The sequence below is a fragment of the Elephas maximus genome, chromosome X (assembly GCF_024166365.1).
Source record: "Elephas maximus indicus isolate mEleMax1 chromosome X, mEleMax1 primary haplotype, whole genome shotgun sequence".
In the NCBI taxonomy this organism is placed as follows: domain Eukaryota; kingdom Metazoa; phylum Chordata; class Mammalia; order Proboscidea; family Elephantidae; genus Elephas; species Elephas maximus.
In genome coordinates this window covers 145,459,549-145,474,479 of record NC_064846.1, presented here as the reverse complement: position 1 = coordinate 145,474,479, position 14,931 = coordinate 145,459,549, and the positions used below count along the sequence as shown (strand labels likewise).

At 37.3% G+C, this 14,931-nt stretch overlaps 1 protein-coding gene across 12 annotated transcripts in view; it reads right to left on the bottom strand.

Annotated features, from left to right (window-relative positions):
- Positions 1-14,931, bottom strand: part of DMD (dystrophin) — a 2,447,064-nt gene that overhangs the window by 211,969 nt on the left and 2,220,164 nt on the right. For all 12 annotated transcript variants that reach the window (XM_049872854.1, XM_049872851.1, XM_049872858.1 and 9 more), the window contains one exon: positions 13,181-13,241. In XM_049872854.1, coding sequence (XP_049728811.1) covers positions 13,181-13,241 — 61 coding nt within the window. The remainder of the gene's footprint in view (positions 1-13,180; positions 13,242-14,931) is intronic.

The following is a 14,931-nucleotide window of genomic DNA, read 5'->3' as shown; positions in this document are numbered from 1 at the left end:
TATTGTGCTTTAAGTGAAAGTTTACAAATCAGGTCAGTCTCTCATACAAAAATTTACATACACCTTGCTATACACTCCTAATTGCTCTTCCCCTAATGAGACAGCACACTCCTTCCCTCCACTCTCTCCTCCTGTCCATTTGGGCAGCTTCTGGCCCCCTCTGCCCTCTCGTCTCCCCTCCAGACAGGATATGCCAACATAGTCTCATGTGTCTACTTGATTTAAGAAGCTCATTCTTCACCAGTATCATTTTCTATCCCATTGTCCAGTCGAATCCCTGTCCAATGAGTTGGCTTTGGGAATTGTTCCTGTCTTGGGCTAACAGAAGGTCCGGGGACCATGACCTCTGGGGTCCTTCTAGTCTCAGTCAAACCATTAAGTCTGGTCTTTTTACGAGAATTTGGGGTCTGCATCCCACTGTTCTCCTGTTCCCTCAGGGGTTCTCTGTTGTGTTCTCTGTCAGGGCTAACAGAAGGTCCGGGGACCATGACCTCTGGGGTCCTTCTAGTCTCAGTCAAACCATTAAGTCTGGTCTTTTTACGAGAATTTGGGGTCTGCATCCCACTGCTCTCCTGTTCCCTCAGGGGTTCTCTGTTGTGTTCTCTGTCAGGGCAGTCATGGGTTGTAGCCAGGCACCATCTAGTTCTTCTGGTCTCAGGATGATGTAGTCTCTGGTTTATGTGGTCCTTTCTGTCTCTTGGGCTCATAATTACCTTGTGTCTTTGGTGTTCTTCATTGTCCTTTGCTCCAGGTGGGTTGAGACCAATCGATGCACCTTAGATGGCCGCTTCCTAGCATTTAAGGCTCCAGAAGCCACTGTCCAAAGTGGGATGCAGAATGTTTTCTTAATAGATTTTATTATGCCAATTGACTTAGATGTCCCCTGAAACCATGGTCCCCAGATCCCTGCCCCTGCTACGCTGGTCTTCGAAGCATTCAGTTTATTCAGGACACTTCTTTGCTTTTGGTTTAGTCCAGTTGTGCTGATCTCGCCTGTATTGTGTGCTGTCTTTCCCTTCACCTAAAGTGGTTCTTATCTACCATCTAATTAGTGAGTACCCCTCTCCCCCCTCCCTCCCTCTCCTCTCTCTTAACCACAGAAGAATGTTTTCTTCTCAGTTTAAACTATTTCTCGAGTTCTTATAATAGTGGTCTTATACAATATTTGTCCTTTTGCAACTGACTAATTTCACTCAGCATAATGCCTTAGAGATTCCTCTATGTTATGAAATGTTTCACAGATTCATCACTGTTCTTTATCGATGCTTAGTAATCCAGTGTCTTTTCCCCCTTCTTATTCAGTGTTTTTAATATAAAATATTTTATGTTTTTTTCCTGATATTTTATTGAATTAATTCTATATTTTTCTGGGCCCAGCAACTACCGTAAGGGTATGGCCCAAACTATCATATTATATTATTTAGTACTCCTCTGCTTTTCCCCATTCTTCAGAGGTAGCTATTTTTATACGTTTTTATTAGACATCAGGATTTTTAGGTTTTAATTTTAAAGAAATGTTCCACATCCGAGCCCTCTGATATGCCCCGAGTTATAGTTACAGTTACAGTCAGATAACTTGGGAAAAACGACTTTGTAGTTTGAACATGTTTTCTCCATCCTGCCATATTAATTTTTTCCAGTTCACAAGTTAAAACAAGATTAGCATGCTTTGAATCTACCAGCCAGCACAGACAGATCAAACTTCTACCTCAACATTGAGCTGTTCCCTTTCAGCTTTTATCTCTTCTTCTCAAGCAATACATTCAAGGACTAAGACTATAATCAATGATTTTGTTGATGACGAGTGAAGCTGAGCAGAGTAAGGAAGACTTTTGCTGCTATGCAGTGCTTAGAGTAAAAATAAAAATGGCTTGTTGGCTAAGAGTATATGACATATGAGTTAGATAAACAGCTCCAAGTTCCTTAATAATAAAGTCTATTTAAAAAGATATAATAAGATCACCTTTTCCCCCTACCAAAAAATCTGTATTTGAATATGTATAGCATATATATATATATATATACACACTGGCTATCTTTTGTCAACATTAGGGATTTACACAATCTATTTTCTATGTGCTTAATAACGACATTTAATATTTTCTGGAAGATGGTAAGAACTGTTTTTGAGTATAACTAAGCAGCAAACTTGAAGTCTTTTCTTCCCCACCCAATGCCACTATGGTTCTGCCTCAGTGTCTCTATTAGATATCTACCACCCACCTCACCTCAAACTTACATGCGCTCACTGTAACAACCTTGGCTCCTGAAGGCAGCCTGTGAATTTTGATAGAAAGATTATTTGAAGGAACTTTGTTCAGATATTCTCATAACAGTTTTGGCTATAGGAACTGCCAAAGGAATATCCCTTTGGAAATATCCCAAAGGAAAGTTTCACTTAAATTTTCAGAAATTCTCCATTTACAGGACAGTTCAACTGGGCAACCCAATTCCACCAAACTTTGCTCTTTGCTGTCAACCAACTGAAATACAGAAAGTGAGTGAACTGATGACTGCAGTTGCTTCCAAAACATAATTTAATCAACTGCAACCCCAGTGGGATAACCCAGAATAGAAATCTTATGTAGAATATCACTAATCTGTTATCTATTCCTTTATAAGAATACCAATTAGAATTATAGTTCAACTTCCAAAATATGCTTGATCATCAAAATTAAAACATATTGTCAAGTATTTATTATTAATTTTTCATGTGTTAGATATTGTGTTGAGGATAATGCAAAGATGCATAAGGCACAGGGTTATCAAGGAGTTTATAGCTTAGTTGGGGAGACAAGGGACCTGAAAAGAAACAAAAACGTTTCAAGAGTTAAACAGGTAAGATGACTTAGGGCTTCAACAAGGCTGTTACAGAGCCCCTTGCTATCTCTAGGATCTAGTCTAAAGGTCACTCTTAAAAACATTTGAATATCATTTATATAATTTTAATTATAATAAGATATGCCTGTTATATCCCTCATTAGTCCTGTCTTTGGCCTTTAGCTTAGACCTGTGATTTTCTGGAACCGGGGACAACACGGTAAGGAAATATATCAAAAAAAATATGGACCTGCTTTTCTGCTTTTCGTGATTTTCTGTCACTGTTAAGGAAATTTAAAAAATAAAAACAAGCACATATTGTGTAAGCATAGTTGTTGAATTTCATATTGGACTCACCCATATCATAGATTCTTATGTAGTACCAACTTTTACTAACGATTCAAAGGATCATAGGGAAGCACCAGGCACAGATGAAACATTCTTTCCCATTATAATGTTTTGATTTCTGATTAACAGACACATTTTTTTAAAAAAACACATAGCGAAACATTGACATTGAAAGGAAGCTATTTGTGTCAAAAGGCATCCATTTTATAATCTGTTAATTACAAAATTAGGAACGTGTGACTGTGCCCCCTTCTCCAGCCAGCCATGACCCATAAATCTGTAAATTCCAAGTTTATTTGCAATAGGAAACCTAGACAGACCAATATAAAAAAAAAAGGTTTTTTGTTTTTTCCAAGTTTATTTGCAATAAGAAACCTAGACAAACCAGTATTACCCACCAAAAACATTTTATAGATAGGGACTTCCAGGTGTCTTTCTGCTAGTTAAATGCCATTAACAAGATTACCAGGAGGTCTGGAAGGTCATTAGCATGTTTACAAAGCAGCCTGGTGAGGTCATTCACTGCCCTTACATCCCCCAGGAAATGAATCAGACGTGCTGGAAAAACCCTTTCTCCTCCACCTGTCCTTTTGTCTTTGTTTCTGTCTCTCTCCCTCTCCCTCTGTCTATTCTCTCTCTCCTGCATGCATCAGTGCTCAGGACAAAGACCACGCTCTTTTTTCACCTCTTAATTGCCAAAAGCAGAATAAGGAAACTTAAGTCTTTGCAAGAGACCAGTGGCAGAAGTTGCATGGGTAGGTAAGCTAAGGAAAAACATCAACAATGCAGGAAAGGACTAATAGAGTAGTGTTGGTGATGTCCAAGATGGCAGCCCCACAGTGGCAGGAGTGACTATACATGGTTATATTAAGGGCCAGTTTACAAACAATAATACTAGGAAGTTGGAACAGCTGGGATCAACATGTGACATGATGATGATTTTAAATCTCAATTCTCTATCCCTTTGTTAGAGTGACTTGTTTCTTCTTTATCAGATAATAGCAGGGTTGTTATGAAAACTAAATGATACAGATGAAACACCTACTATAGCACTTAGCACATAGTAGGCACACATTAAACTTTGCTTTTCTTTCTGTCCTAGGAGATTATATGGACTGTAACTATGTGATACTCCCTTTACAGAAAGCTCAAGACCAAGAAAAAGTGACCAAAGCGAAAGGAACAAGACAACCACAAAAAATTCCTTTTAAAACAACAAAGAAGCAAGTTAAAAACTGCACTTTGCACTGACGATCTGACATACAGTGGCTTTGGGAAGCAAGACAGATGTGGATAAACTGAGAAAAATAGAAAAAGCAATTGAAGGTTTCAGGAGTAGCAAGGAGGCTTCTTGGTTTCATCCACCAGGGAGTTAAGGATATCACAGAAGACATGATCATTCACTGAATGCTGACAGTGGGCTAAGCTCTATGTAGGACTTGTTCTTAGCAGCTTTCCAGACTGCTGAAGGCATAGAATTTTTTTTCAATCATGTACAAGGATTTTTAAAATTTGCAATGTGACAGCACTGAAAGAAGAAATATATATATATAGTGTGTGTGTGCGTGCGTGTGCGTGTGTGTGTGTGTGTGTGTGTGTGTGTGTGAGCATTCTGCCAGAAAGAAGTATTCAATTACTTCTCTCCCCCCACTCCACTCCCTAGAATAAGGGAGGGGAAGACTGAATGGGATTTGGAGCTTTCCTGCTGAGAAAGGGACATTTTCTGCAACCAGGTCAGTGTTCAAAGGGCTAACGCTCTAAGGAAGTTATCCAAAGGGGAGAGGCAGTTCAGGGTTATTAAGTTATTTTAAAATGTTATCTGGGCTGCTGTTGACCTTTGTGAAGGGAACAGGATGCTGCTTCCCAGGGGACAGGATAGGAAGCAATTAGAGAAGCCTAGGAGAGGCTCAGGAATGTTTGGGAATTCACACATACTCCAAATTATGTGGGAACTCTGAGAATGAAAATAAACTAATTTGATCAAGGACATATTTGGGTCCTAGAAAAAATTCTAAATATGTAGCTGATTCTGAGCTTATCTATGTGAGTGCTTTCCTAAAAATCCAACACTGGGTATCTAACAGGGGTCAATTAGACTTCAAGTCAGTTTCAGAGAAGGGAAGGACAGCCAATTAATATTCACTGAGTAACATTCCTTATGAGCCATAAAGTAGAGTGGGTATGAAGTTAAGTAAATTGTTCAAACCATAGAGTCAGAATATGATAGAACTGGGTTTCAAACCCAGATGTATTTGATGCTACAGCCCATGTTTTTTCTACCATGTGATCATGTAAGAACATGCATGTTGAAGAAAATTAGAAAAAGAAAAGAAAGGAAGAATGGAAATCATTTACTCCTCTTCCTTTGTGGAAATAGATTTGAATATGTTCCATGTACACTCTTATATTCCCAGTATCATGAATGAAGCTGGGGGGACCTATATTATACCATGTATATTATAGTAGAGCTTTTGACCAATACACAACATTATATTTTAGCTACTCCACAGGTATAAGCATATATGCTACCACATGTGAACACTACATATAACATACAGAACGCTACAAAAATTCTCCATAAAATAAAAATGTATCATCAACGCTATTCTTTCAAGATTCAGTAGCTACTAGAACCCAGTCCCCAAAGTAGATACTATACACAATGCTTAGTGAAACACAGTGGTTGATCAGTTTAAAGCTCTCTTAACCACTAGAAAACCAGAAGAAGCCTCATGAGGGATATTTATGAAAAAACAAAAAGACCCCAGTTCCACTGAAACAAAATCAGGGCTCAGAGTGATCTCAGGCATTATCCAGTTCTACCTTCTCACTGTTTATGGGGAAACTTGGTCCCAGATGGGCTGAGTTTTACCCCAAAGAATATTGTTACCAAGGACAGAACAGAATCTATACCTCAGGTTTTGCTATGTACAATTCAGACATGGATGCTAAGGGTTATCATCTAGGCACCAAACTACGGGAGATATGCGAAACTCTATGAAAACCTCAGCACTTTTTCTAATATTACAGTTGATGTCTAGAGGATATGAGAGACATATTTGGGTGGTAGATTTAAATTGACACAGAAGCAGTAGAAGATGTTTTGAAGATAAAAAGGAGTCAGGATTATAAAGCACCTGGAATTACTAGAATGCATACGTGCATTCATTCATGTAAACATCTTTTGAATAACCTGCCATTCTGTTAGGATTTCTATAAGACACCATACTAGGAAAAAAGGAGCCCTGATGGCACAGTGGTTAAGCACTCGGCTGCTAACCAAAAGGTTGGCAGTTTGAATCCACCAGCTGCTCTAAGGGAGAAAGATGCGGCAGTCTGCAGCTGTAATCTTTACAGCCTTGGAAACCCCATGAGGCGGTTCTACTCTGTCACTATGAGTCAGAATTCAACTTGATAGCAATAGGTTTGTTTTTTGGTATACTAGGAAAATAGATATAGCACCTATCCTCATGAAACCTGTTATTTCAGTCAAGGTTATATCTACCAGTTTACAAAGAAAGTTGCAAGATGTTTTTATGACACTCTGAGACACAGAAGATACCAACATCTACATGGTCTACAAAAGCAAAGGTCAGAATCAGGACTCTGCAAAACACTGGTGTCTCATTCATTCTCTTTCAGTTAATATCTTAACCTGAGTTGTTTTCACAATCATATCATCAGTTATGCATTACTGACTCTTCCTTCATTGTGGTTCCAGAGCTTAATGAGACTCAGCTAATGTAACCTTTGGAACTGTCACACTGTGGAGGAGAAAGCACAGCAGAGAAGAGTGACCTCTGGGTTATCTTTGTGTACTAAAGCCTTTTCAAAGTCAGAGCACCAGGCTTTTGGCAGCAATTTCACAAATTCAATTATCTAGAGATATTCACCAGCATCCTTAAAGACTGACAGCTCAAATTGGACCGCTGACTCTCAGTTGCATCCATTTCCTATTATCAATGGTGCTAAACAGTTTAATATTATTTGCCCTTTCTATCTTGGTAAGATTGATGGTACAATAAGAATCCTCAAAGGCTATATGAAGATTCATTTCCATCCCTCTAGAAAACTGTCAGAAACAATTTCTATTTCAAAATGGACATTCATAAAATCATAGAATGTATGGACTGGAAATGATCTGTGAGATCATGTTATTCAGGCCCCTTAGGTGACAGATGGAGAAACTGAGGCTCAAAGAAGCTAAGTGAGTGATTCACAGTTGATCAAGCAGTGAATTAATAGCAACTGTAATAGTTTTTTTTTTTTGTAGGACTAGATTTAAAATCTTCTGATGCTTGGTCTAACTAATATTGCCACGATTTCATATTGTCTTGTCAGCTGTTAGAAGGTTTATTTTAAAAGACAATATACATAAGAAGACTCTTACCAGAAGCAGCATAGAATTACATACTCTGTGCATATTTTAAGAAAAACTCTACCACCTTCAACCCATGTTCAAGCTGAATGTCAGAAGACTGACAGTGAGGCATCAGGAATGAGAAATAGGAGAATGTTTTATAAGTTGATACCATAGTCCAGTGTTCTTTATAATAAAAAATGTATATACTACAAACCAGCCAATAGAGATAAATAGGGCATGTGGATAGCTGTTAAAGCTAAACATAGATAACCACTGTTTCCCTTGGTATATAATTACAGGTACTGGAATAGCAATCATTAACTCAAAGAACAAATAAACCAACCAAAAATTGAATTAGAGCAATGCCTGGCACAAATAAGAGGGAGCTGGATCAAGAATAGAGCACAATATGGTTTACACATGGGAAGGATTTGGAATCTGAAAAATTACCCAGAAGGCAGCAATAGAGCCAATACGATAGGAGAAGCGGAGTCAAAGCTCAGATGAAACTGGAGTTAGGGAGCACAGGTACTAAAAATCAGAGCAAGAGCAATGAGTTTAAACCAGAATGTAGACCAACGGGAAACAGGAAGACACAAATACCAAAAGGGAAGACTAGACAGACGGCCACAATTCCATGCAGAGAGTCAAACACTCCTACTAATAGAGCCATAGGAATGGTAGGCTATAAGAAGACATGAGAGTCAGAACTCAAACCAGCAATTTTGGCAGCAGATAAAGCATCAGTAATAAGAAATGTTGACTGAAGGGACGGTTGGCTTCAGCCAGGAAGGTTTTTAACTGCTTTCTGCTAAGCAGGAACCACCAGAATGTTGTAAACAATTCAGATACAATAGGTGGCTGTAGAAACATGCCTGGAATTGAGAGTGGAGAGAAGGATAGATCAAGGTTATTAGGTAACAGCTAGAGCAGTGTATACAACATCCAAAATAATCAGCAGGAAAAGATAAGACACTCCTTTTGGACATGAGTTGCTTCTTGAGCGCTGCATGTAAAAAAGCTGAACAGTTAGCAAGTTCCCCAGAACCCCATTTTCACCCTCTCTGAAGTGCTTCAGAGATATTTAGAAAGAGAACCTGATGAAATGCATTACTGCTGATTGAGTCAGCAGGTTTACTACTGAGTTTCATTAGTGAATGCCTCCTAATATCTAACAACCACAGCGTCTTTGAAGGAGGAAAGGACCAGCTTGTCAAAAAATCAAATCCTTCCTAAGGGACAGCTAGCAGAAATATAAGGTCAAACACTTCAGCTGGTATTATGGAAAAGTAGTAGAAAACCAACCTTCAGCTAAAACTAATATATGTAGAACAGGTTATGACTGTAATTGGTTTCTCCATTTCTGCACCAATGGGAGACAGTGAATAGCATTTACTTTCTTTAGGAGTGAGTGAAGACTAGAGACAATGCTAACAAATTTAATAACCAATATTTGAGCTATTTTAGTCACGATATTCCAAGGAAAGTGTAACAGGGCTGGAAAAAATCCAGGGAAAATTAACCAAGATGATCAAGGGGAAAGCTTATCTTTCATTTAAGGACAGACTAAAAGAACAAAAAGGATTAGACTTTCTCAAACTGGGAAGATGAAAATTAAAAGGGTTTTGGCAGGTGGTGGTGGGGTGTAAGTTGAATTCCAATGAATTTAAATGGGATCATTCCTTGATCTTAAAGGATATAGATTCAAGACAAATTGAAACATGCCTTTATTTATATAGAAGACAGTAATTTTATGGAACTTACTATTTCTAAGAAAAGGCCAAAGTGGGAAAAAAAAAAAAGTTTAAGAAATCATTGAGTAAACTCAAGGCCAACAGGTCTACAATGCATTAATAAGAGATGGTCATGACACATTCTAATTTTTTAAATGGGAATTACTAGGTTCACTGATAAAACATCCATTGGTTCCTGCATCTGGGACAGAGTTCTGGGCTAGCTGCCCCGTTTGATCTGTAAAACATAACAGTCGGTCTGGTATTTCTTATGCTCCTATTGTGGTATCTGTGCAGGAACATCCTGGATACAAGTTTGGGATTCCTAAATTCTTTTGACAGTCCAGAACACAGAAGAATAATTTTCTAACTCATTAAGAAAGCAAGAGAGTACCAGCTCTTGGCTCCGTTTGGTTTACCCATATGGGAGCATGCAACATAAAAAGGTGAAAGAAATCCTAACAGAATGCAGCAGCTGGTTAAAGGCTATTATATTGAAATTTTCATGAGTTTGACAGTGGGCCAAAAAACTACAAAATGGCAGAGAGTGGAAAAGGCAGTTGTAACAGGTTGAACATTGTTGGTGATTATTTTTTCAGTGGCAATGAAAGCTGTAATCAAATAACCTGAAAGAGATGCTGGCAGGAATAAGAGAGTCTCAAGGGAGAGGGAATACGAAAACTGTAACAATGATATATGCTATGGACTAATAAACTAGACAAACATGAAGTCTGAAGTGTCAAAATCAAGGTTCTTAGCATTATATGAAAAGCTGGTGTCGGGATGCAGGTATAAACACTGCCTGATTTGCAATGTAGAGCAAAAGATGTTGCTAATGATTTAAAACCTCAAGGATGAGTGTACAACTCAACAACCAACTAGAAACTGTGCTATTGGTGTAGCAGCCTCTTGTTATTTGGATCATCAGTTTATCCCAGCATCAGAAAGGAGAATTTATAAAGAATTAAAAAAAAAAAAGGCAGAGAAGACTCTTGGTTTTGTAGCTGGGCATATATAGTAAAAACTCTTGAATGGAAGTCAAGACCAACAAGATAAGAAAGAGGAAAAATTGGGGCTGGTTGGAGCAATAGCATTGTAAATTTATTATTAATGTAGTTTTCGACTAATAAGGCATTTGAGACCTTGAATGGCTTTTGCCAGTGCATGAAATTCCATGAACCTTGTACAACAAAGTAATTGCTTTAAATAAAGTGTTTTGGACAATGGTAATGGGTAATAAGTAAAAAATGGCATTAAAAATGCATTATAACGTTTATTGACAATGTACACTATGTGAAAATGGGTTTTCTCTATATTACAATTTACCATTTTAGAGGTATATTTGAGAAATTACATAATCCCTAATTTCAAACAGATTATAATAGTAGAAAGAATTGTTCTTCTTCATAAAATTTTGGAGAGACCTTTGAAAAATTATGTAATTCCTCATTCCAAAGGAAGTGATCATTTCAGAGGTTTTGAAGGTCTCCATACTCACCTGTCCATTAATTTTTCCTACCTCTTGTTCTATGTCTTTTACCATTGGGCCAGGAAAAATAATAGTCCTAAATTATACACTAAGACTTAAGCTGTTTAAAGAGGTGCTTGGAGAAAATGGAGTGGGTTGAGAGGGCATATCCAAACCTAATTAAACAGTGGAAAAATAAAATCCCCATAGGTTTTTAACAAATAATTTATATTACATTAATAATTAAAATAACTAGTTTTTAAAATTAAGATAAAATCCTTGGAAAAAAAGCTGAGATCTTACATTTTTTTAATTTGGAGAAGACCACAGAATGAGTCATATCCATTGATTCTTGGAGCTAGAAAGGCCGTTAGATATCATTTAGTTCAACTCTATTTATAAATGAGAAACCAAGTTTTGTATAGGTTAAGTGACTTGCCCAAGGTCACATAGTCAAGTAATGACAGTATCAGGACTAGAACTCAAGTTTTCTTATTCCCAGACCTGTGGCCTTACCAATACTGCCATCATGATCTTCAAATATCTGAAGGAACGCTGGACAAATAGGATACTTAGCTCCCCTGTAATTCCACTGAGGAGCAGCAAGAGACTAATTTACTGGGGGGTGAGAGGGGATTCTTGCTTTTCTGGAACTTCTTTTTATGTTTTGGACTGAATTAATTTTCACTTCCCCACAATAATGGACTGTAATCTCCTTTAGTAGATGTAACATCAGGGAGGAGAAGACAAAGGTTTAAGGAAAAGGCACTGGGGCCCACGGATTCTAGGAATCACTGGGAGAACCTTAATAAGTGCTAAATAGATAATAATTAAGAGAATAATGGCTTAAAGATGTCTTGGATCCTATTAGATACATTATTCTTATTATTTTCAAGTGGTCTTAAATCTCATCTATAAAAGGAGAAAAATAACCTTTATTTCAGTACATAAAAGGATTGGATAAAGTGAGCATTTTATAAATGGGTCAAAAAAAGCAGCAGGTCTCAAACATCTTAATCAGAAATGAAAATGATGGGCTCTAATGATTACAAAGACACTGATACAGATAGATTAATGCACAGACTTTGAATAAAATTGTTCCATAAAATACACAGTGGAAGTAAAGCAATACAGTGCATGTCTAAAGCCATATATTATTTGATAAAGCATGACTTTAAATAGGCATTTAAAATATGTAATTTAGTGTCACTAAGTTAATGAATTAAATAGCACAAAAACAATAAAATATTTAAAAAATAAGAACATTAAAAAGCAAAATGAAAGTATGTGAAAGAAAATTTTCTAAACTTAAGAGATACCTTGTCTGGAAAAATTTGTTAAGATAAAGGGAAAGCCATTTTCTAAAGGATCTTTCCTCATAAGCCAAAGAGTCCTCTCACCCCCATTCTTCTGAGTTAACAAAATCGTGGCATGAAATCATATTTATTGAGAACTGTAGTAATGAAGATCTAGGGCCATTGTTATTGCTTTAGAACTGAATTATGAAGAATTGATGGGCAGTGGAAGAATAAAAACAGACTAGATAAAAGATGGCAGGCAGAAAAAAAAAAAGCCTAGGAAAACACTTAATATTTGTAGTCAGACTCATGGCAGAAGCAAGTTAAAATATTTCAGTTAGTATTGAAGACTATTCCATGAACTCAATTAATTGTAATGGTTCTTGGGGAGAGTTGCAATTCAAAGTTAAATTTCAGTTAGACTCTGTTGCCCAATTGACAATAGATTGTTAAGGTAGCAGAATAACTCAATAGTCTCTCTTCTACGTTGACCCAATGTATCGTAATTTATATTTCATGCACCATCCTTCAGAAGGTGCTTTTGCACTGATAACTAAAATTCCTAGTTAGTTAGAGAAATAACTAGCATTCCTCTGACTGGCACAAATGGCCCCAGAAAACAGGAGCATTCTGTTGCTGTTGGGTGACAAATGCTGAGTGCTAGGCATCCAGAATGAGCTCCACAAATCCGGGACTGCTGCTGGTTGCCTTTTGGGTACATGAAGTAATCAGTCACCTCAAACTGTGTGTGCACATGTAGCTCTAGAAATCTTCCATCTTTGTCTGAAGAAGCAACGTGGTTGGAAAACCTCTAAAGAAATTAAATTGTTCTTGCAAATATTTACTCCCACTGTTAACAGTATTATTTGGAGCTTTCTGTGCTATTGTGAAAAACCTGACCCTCCTCCCTCATCACAAAACACACCACCAATGCTGCTTTAAATGGATTTTTCTTAAAGGCTATTCTCTATTGCATCAGCAAATTTACAGTGCTAATTTTAGCATGAGTTTACATCCAAGCTTCTGCGGAGAAGAAAGAAATAGGTATTGTAGGCCAGGCTAACATCGGGTTTTAAAAATACATTCATTTGTGCATATACAGATTAGCCACAATAAATGTTTCTTTAAGAATGCGTTTCCTCCAACTTACTTGATATAGTAGGGCACTTTGTTTGGTGAGATGGCTCTCTCCCAGGGACCCTGGACAGAAGCTGAAAAAAGAAAAAAAATGCAAGGAGGTCAAGTTCACCGCAAACAGGAAAGACAACATTAATCTCCAGAATTACAATTTTACACTGATATTGGTCTCTTTGCTCAGTTGCCCATGAAGACAGGACAGATTAACCTGCTGTTCTGAAATTTCTGTCCTAATCTAAGTGAAATTGAACTCATTCAGGCACAGAGATAAACGCAAAGGAAAAAGAAAAACCTGCTAAACCTATAGAACAGATAAGACACTGAAAGAACAGACTGACTGGTTTTCTCTTATGTGTCTCCACTGGGCGCTTTTCTTATAACACTTCCTGTTGTTGCTTCGCAATATCTTTTACCATTTGATTGACTGGGTTTTATTAGCTTAGCAGCTGAAATACCCCTCTGTGATATATTTACATTCTAAGCTATTGAAGCTAAAGTACTACACTTATCACTCTGGTATGCTTGTGTTTCTCTTTATTTGGTGGAAACAGAATCCAATTTCATTTACCAATTATGTTTAATTGGTGCCTCAAAATGTCAGCTGACCAGCATGATCTTATTAGAAAAGATAACCAAACAGTGAGAGAAAGGTACCCAATACTAGAGTGTAATAAAACTTTTGTGATGAGTGATGAAACCCATAGGTGAAATTAAATTTAACATACTGGGAATTTGTTTTATAATGCCTTTCTTGTGTATTAGTCCAATCAATCATCTTTAAACTGCTTTTTAATACATAAGTTGTAGGTTTTTTCTGTCCTAAAGCCAAACCTCTAAAAATACCTTTAAAAAAAAAATACCTTTTACATACTGTTTAATGTGATATATACATTTTTCTTTCTTCAAGAAAAAATAATCATGTTTAAAAGACACTATAACATTTTCCCAACCATAAAATCTTGCTCCCAAATATAGTTTTAAGAGACTGGAGTTTTCAAAAAACACCGAATGTTATCAGGAATAGAAATATAAGAAGAATTCCAATTAACATCTAGCAATTTTATATGTATGCACATTTTTTCCCTGAATTGTCATCCTGCTAATAATTTGCAGTACAGCTGATGCTGACCATTAGTTCCTCCTATGAAAAGCTCCCTTCTATATTAGTCTCACAGTAAATTCACTCCGCAGTATATTGAGATGTAAGAAAATGTCAAAGCTAATATATCCTTGACTACGCTGTATAATATGAAAGAACAGCTTCTAATAAAAGTTAACTTCACCTACTGCCAGACAATTTAAGGGTAATGAAACTAGAGATTCTTTGTTTCACATAGAAGTACTAGAGGGATCGAATCACCCAACCTTTAACAAGACGTGCTACTTTAGTACCTTGGCGATACGTCCTTCAGAAGATACAAAACATGGATTTGTATGTAGCCACTAATTATGCTTTTTCATTTTTTTAATATGTTGGAAAAGACATTCATCTGCTATTTTGAAGGAGTTCCCCCACCCCTTACAATATCTCCCTGCTCCTTTTCTCTCTGTTCCTTCTTCTTCCTTCCCCCTGCCCTCTCATCTTCCTTCTCCTTCCCTCTTTCCCTTTCTCAGTCCCTGCTTGACACTCCTCTTTTTCAATTTGCTCCCCTAGGATAAAGCTTTCCTGCCCAGTTTAGTTCATAGAGTAAATAAGGCCTGATTTAAGGACTTGGGCTGGCTCCCCTGACCTGCCTGGCCGGAGTCTGATGTTATGGAAACCTA